A 6,741-nucleotide genomic window follows, 5' to 3' on the forward strand; every position below is an offset into this window, starting at 1 on the left:
GGGCTAACGTAATGGCTTCCCACCCTGAGGGCGCGGGTTCAAATCCCGGCGGTGTTGAATATTTTTCAGAGGTATCTCGATCCCTACTTGAGGTGCTTTGTGGAGGGCACTTTGAGTGAGTACGCCGTCCGTCGGATGGGACGTTAAACTGCGGACCCCTTGGCGCCTTTCGTAAAGAGTAGGCTAATGCCGACGCCGGGTTTCTCTCCACCCTTCATCCTTTCCTGTCCATCCCCTATGGCGCAAATGACCTTAGCTGTCGGTCGCCTCCCCAAAAAACTACTACTCCGTTTGCGGGGACCGAGTCAACATCCCTGTGGAACACGCACTAATGCATTCTTCTTACCGCTTGCAGTGGGAGGCGAGGAGGTGACGAGGGAGTGAGCTGCGGGCGACGCGACTTCCGGGCGATGGCTGCTGGTCAGCCAGAGACGGCGGCCCGGGGCGGCCCTGGAGCAAAGGGGGCGGGCAAGGGGGCCGCAGGGGGCAGAGGCGGCAAGTCCGCCACAGGCAAATCCGCCCCCGTGGAGGTGGGCGTGGAGGCGAGGGAGGGCGAGGCGCACGGCGGGGCTGCCGGGGGCGAGGCGGGGCGCAACGATTCTTCGGCCGGTAAGCACACCCAACCCCCTGCTTCCCTCGCCGTTTGACCGGAACCCTGCGACTCAACATCTCTCCCTCTCAGAATGAATTGCAGCCTATGTAGGATCTGATTTTCTCTCTGTTAAATAAATATTCGGAGATATGAGTTCAGTATTAGTTTTAGTTTTATTTAGTACCCTGCCAGCCAGCAATATGGTGTGTGGCAGGGGGTGACTATATGCCAGACTACCCTTGCCAAAACACCTCTTGGCTCGGTCGGACAAACGGTTATTTTATCCTGATCTCATATCGTTCGCGGGAAAAATGGAACCTTAAATCTGTCTGTTCTGCTCTTAATCTCTCGAATTTTATTTAGGTCATGCATGAGATTTTGTATCTGATGATGTCACCTATGCGTCGAAACCGGTGGTAGTAGAATAAAGTTTTTGTGAAAAAGTACTAAGTTTATTTATTCAATGCTAATAACACATTTTCAACATCACTGCTGAAAAGACATCCTTCCAATTTGTGCTAGAGATTGAATCTGTAATGTAGCCTTCGCTCCGAGAGTGGATCTCAGCCTAGTTGCTCTAATAATTTTGATGCGCTACTAAGTTTACCATAACAGCGTTTTACAAATCTAGTTCGTCCGCGATTAATACGATCCAATTCGGCAATCAATCCAACTTCATAAGGATCCCATATGCTAGAAGCATATTCTAAATGAGGCCTAACCAACGAAGAATAACATTTCTCTTTGACCTTTTCATCACAAATATCCAGTGCTTTTCCAATAAATCGTTACTTTTTGTTAGCTTGTCCACGTATTCCCCGTTTCACCCTGGAGAACTCGAAAGGTGAAATATAGCCATATTTTGCCTATCCTTAAGACTCGAAATCTTAATTCCCATGCCTAAGAAATAACCTAACGGTTAAGTCTTCGGATTTGAGACAAGAAAGTAAATGCCCATCGCATGAAAAAAACGGTGAAAGCTAATCTCCAAATGCGAGCAGGTCGTGTCGCTCAGGGGTCGGATTCCAATGCGCGAGGGTGCGTGATGGCCTCTCTTCGCCGGGGGAGCGGTGTAATACTCTCGTGTGAACCAAGCCGTTGCGCTCTTGAAAGCTGGTGGTCATTTTAAATTTCGTCGGCGCTCACATCGCTGTAAATGTCTGCCTTGATTTATTTGCAATGGAAAACAAGCTTATAGCCACTTCGTGAGATCCTGTAACTTAGATATGCGATCTATAAATCACTATGAAAGAAATCTACTAAAAATAGACGAAAAGAATGTACAGTAAAATATATTAAAGCGACGTTTTGACTGTTCTATTATTTCTGATGCGTCTTGTCTCGTATATACTATATCAATAGACCATCGTGAGGCCATTGCCGTATGCTTAATTGCCAGATGGAATCATATTCGTAATCAAATGTGCGCGAAACAACTACGGGCGTTTATCACGACCGTAAAAAAGAACCAGTGAGGCGAGCGAGGCGTTAGCATTTTCCGTTCTGTTTAAATGCGAACATATAGCTTTAGAGGCCGTTCATTTTTGTCCTCCTCGTGGCATTGTTAAGCTTCCTACTGAGTTATTCTGGTGGGCAAAGTTTAAAGTTTACCATTACAAATAGACGAAGTTATTTGTTGTCTCCATCATAAATTTATGGAATTTGCATTACATAATGAAATGAAATTAAATTATTGACTTATTAAAGTCGACGAAGTTAGCTGATGCTTGGAAACGGTAGTGCAATTGTACATGCGAGGGACAGTTCTCCCAAGAATTACGTATTAATGTTTATACCCAAGAATTGACAGGTAAGACAATAATCGAAAGTCATAGAAATCACGATGGGAGGATGAATAATGAATGGCCCATGGATTTTCCACTTGTGAAATCGTCTGGGCTGTCGTTACTCCAGCCAGATATTTAGCGTCTTGACAGGGATATACTCCGGCCAATTGTCATCCGATAATGAGTTCAAGGATTTGTAATTCATTTGGGCGAGTAGTTTTCCGATATATCTTTGGATTCTATCCTCAAATTTAAACATTTTAAAGTGAGCAACAGACAGTCGTATAATCAGGGATTATTTTCTGCGGTTGGAGTCCACCCTCGTATTTAAAAATACATGTGTATGTATATACATATATATACACACATTGGTATATATATAAAATTATATATATATATATATATATATATATATATATGTGTGTGTGTGTGTGTGTGTGTGTGTGTATGGGGGAAAGGAACTGGCCCCCCTACCACGATGTGTGAATATTCACACCTCGTATAGGGCTTAGTACTGGGTGATCTCTACCATCACCTACTAAACCGACCTTCGGGTTGATATATATATATATATATTTGTGTATATGTATATAGATATATATATATACATTGATATATATATATATATATATATATATATATGAATATTATGAATATATATATGAATGATATATAATAGATAAATATATATATATATATATATATATATATATATATATATATATATATATATCAACCCGAAGGCCGGTTTAGTAGTGATATATATATATCATATATGATATATATATATTCCGTTCATTGATAAACCATAAACTTCATAAACATAACATAAATTGATACCTTAAACACAGTAATCAACCCGAAAGTCGGTTTAGTAGGTGATGGTAGAGATCACCCAGTATTAAGCCCTATACGGCGTGTGAATATTCACACATCAGGGTAGGGGGGCCAGTTCCTTTCCCTGGGCCGGTTATGGTTTCCCAGGAAGACCTGGTACCCGAAAAATCACTTTAGCTTGGGTGGAGCTGCAGGTGCCCAGAGTGCCTTGCCCGGGAATCGAACCCGAGACCCTCCGGTCAGCAGTCCAACGCTCTACCCACTGGACTGCCGAGACCCACATATAAATATATAAGTATATATACATACACACACACACAAATTTATGTGTAACATTTTGAAAGAGGGGGGTCCGTTTAAAAGTAACAGAGGGACATTTGTTTACGATTTCCGATAATACGATTTCCGTTCATTAAATGAAGAACACAATGTATATTCCCACTGTCCTTTATTTACGTACAACTAGTTTCAACGCTTAGGCGTCATCATCAGGTACAAATTAATCAAGTCGCGGTCCACTTATATACCATTCATGAGGGAGAGGATGTGTGGATGAGAGGGGGGGAGGCGGGGAAAATTTATATATATATATATATATATATATATATATATATATATATATATATATATATATATATATATATATATTTATATATACGGCTGGTATGTATTAGTGCTACGTGTGGTAAAACATGAAAATGGCGAGAAACGAATCTGAGGAAATGAAGATGACTCAATTGGGGAAAACCTGTGCGGGTAATCGTGATAACCGTCCACCCAGGGTGCTGCAAACTTGGAAGTCGCGGGTTTCGAGGAAGATCACCTAGTAATTATTCCGGGAAACTTCGTGGAAATGCTAGAAATTGACATAAAAGAATACCTGCTCTACAACCAACCGTCCTTGCTCACTACAGACGATTCCTTTGCGAGTGATTCTCCGCGCAAAAAGTCGGGCTGGATTTCTTTGGATACCCTAGGCGTACCCCCGCCCCCCCAAAGAAACCTCTCCCGGACTTTTTGTTTCACCAGTGTAGTAGTAGTTTTGAGGGGAGCCGACCGACAGCTAAGGTCATTTGCGCCATAGGAGATGGACAGGAAAGGATGAAGGGTGGAGAGAAACCCGGCGTCTGCATTAGCCTACTCTTTACGAAAAATGCCAAGGGGTCCGCAGTTTAACGTCCGATCCGACGGACGGCGTACTCACTCAAAGTGCCCTCCACAAAGCACCTCTAGTAGGGATCGAGATACCTCTAAAAAATATTCAACACCGCCGGGATTTGAACCCGTGCCCTCAGGGTGGGAAGCCAGTACGTTACCCCCCGCACCATCTCGATCCCCCCTTACCAGTGTGATCAAGGTGCAAGAGGGGATCGTGTGTTTTGATACGATACAATGAGGTGAAATAAGTCTCTCTAAAGCATACCGAAAGTCAATTCACCCGTGAAGCCTGAGATTCCGGAGAAGCCGCATTGAGGGAAGAAGAAATGCTTGAAATGCGTAACTCGTGTGTGATCAAGTGAAACAATTGAACCTTGATATCGGAGGAATACGACACATGCGATGTGTGAAAATCGTGGCGAGACATCTATCGGAAGAGCCAGGAAATCTAATAAGTTGGCCTCTTTAATAATAGAAACCTGCTCGAAAATCGTCAACTTTGAAGGGAAATATCTCGGAAAGTAGATGCCGTAGAAGTAAATCTTCGTTTGTACTAATCGTTCTTCCGGACGGATGGACGGTCTGATCCACTCTAAATCCGATTGGATTTGTTCATAATCCTGTCAACCGCCGTCAACTGTATGTATATCCCGATCCAGAAATCAATGCGTAGCTACCAATCAAGCCCCATGTTTGGGCACCAAAATAAATATTTGGTAGAAAATGGGAAGCACTGCTTACGAGACAGCAGGTAACTGCTGCCCCACTCGCACCTGCGTGAATACTGTTATATTGCTACTCGAAAACAATCTATGGGTTGATTTGCTGTTTTTTAGATTGACAGAAAAACCATTTATCGTTAGTTTTTTCATTTTTACCATATATTTTATCTATTATTTATTATGTTAATGCATTAAAATAACGTATTTAATTCAAATCAGTTCAAAGTAATGGCAACGCGTTCGCTCCATAATTCACCTCTTGCGTCGCAAGTTGGTTCCGAAATCGACGTGTCGGTAGTGTGCGACTATAGTGTATGACGTCATAGTTGTGACGTTTTTTTCCGTCCTGTTGTCATTACCGCGGCCTACTCACTAGCGGTTTGGCAACAAAGATGAACAGGAAAATAATACATTAATGACCATTTAAACGAAAAGAATTATTTTGATATTGATCAGTATTTCATATCTGCGGTTAATGTCAGTTGTTGGAGTAATGATGAAAATAATATCGGCTCATTATTTTAATATCGCCTACTTTTTTACGAAAAAAGTTACAACTAGAAATGCTTCATCGCACGATCTATAAATTAGTAAATGAACCAATAAAACATCTGTTATTGATAAATGACAAACTGTAACGCACAACACATAGAGGAAATTACTGAGAAATAGAATTTTTTCTGTTCATGGTTTGGCTTTTATTGCCAATCCTACGAAACATCCCTTTGCAGTGGTAAATATCCCCTCTTTGCTGTTTAGTGATTAAATATATTTACGAATACAGGCGTCGTGTCAAGGTTGTCTCTCATTTAAAACAAAAATCGTAGTATATAAACCTTGAATATCACAACATATCTATCCGTTCCCAATACGTTCTGTCTTCCTCAACTTTATTCCAAACCAACTAATGGTTTTGTTCGGTATTCCAAATTAAAAGTGAGAGTTAAATAGTTGATCTCCAAAACGTGCTACTTTTACGTGGAAAATAATATTGACAAGTTATGATATGAATTCTTCTACTCGTTCATTTATAATTAACATATTTATGAACGCATGTGTAAATAATTTATACACAAACACAATCATACACGCATTTATATATATTTATATATATTTATATATATATATAATATGTATATATATACATATATATATTATTATAATAAAATAATATAATGTTTAAGGTAGGTTTTTGGATGGACATAACTACCAAATATTTTGTGACTCCTAACAAAACGCAATCCAGCAACCTAGTTTACATCAGGTCCCTCTTCATCTCTGAGTACTTCCTTCTTCCCTTCATCCCATCCAAAATCTCTATCCTGTTCCTGCCCTTTCCTCGTTTCCCTAACATTCTTCCCTCTATTACAGTCTGCAACATCCCACTGCCGATCAATCCCCCCTTCATCCATTTTTCCTGCCTTCTTAGGATTTCTTCCAACAAATGCCTACCACTTCCTCGTTTGTTTCCCTTTCGGTTCATTTCACTTTCTCCATCCATATCCACCACGACATTTCAATAGCCCTCCTGCTTCAATGACCACGTTTCCCCGCCGTACATAGCTACGCTCCGTATCAATTTTTTTTTTACGAGTGTTTTCTTAACATACTTTCTCAACGTCCCTGTCATCAACTCCCTTATCCT

General features: G+C 41.0%; 1 protein-coding gene across 1 annotated transcript in view; it reads left to right on the forward strand.

Moving 5' to 3' along the window:
- Window positions 1-551: 551 nt before the first annotated feature.
- Window positions 552-6,741, forward strand: part of LOC139695237 (serine/threonine-protein kinase NIM1-like) — a gene marked incomplete at its 5' end in the record, with an annotated part of 163,910 nt that continues 157,720 nt past the window's right edge. Inside the window, one exon of the mRNA XM_071593921.1 lies at window positions 552-609. Coding sequence (XP_071450022.1) covers window positions 552-609 — 58 coding nt within the window. The remainder of the gene's footprint in view (window positions 610-6,741) is intronic.

This window comes from Hetaerina americana, unplaced genomic scaffold (assembly GCF_022747635.1).
Source record: "Hetaerina americana unplaced genomic scaffold, ioHetAmer1.1.p SCAF_6, whole genome shotgun sequence".
Lineage (NCBI taxonomy): Eukaryota > Metazoa > Arthropoda > Insecta > Odonata > Calopterygidae > Hetaerina > Hetaerina americana.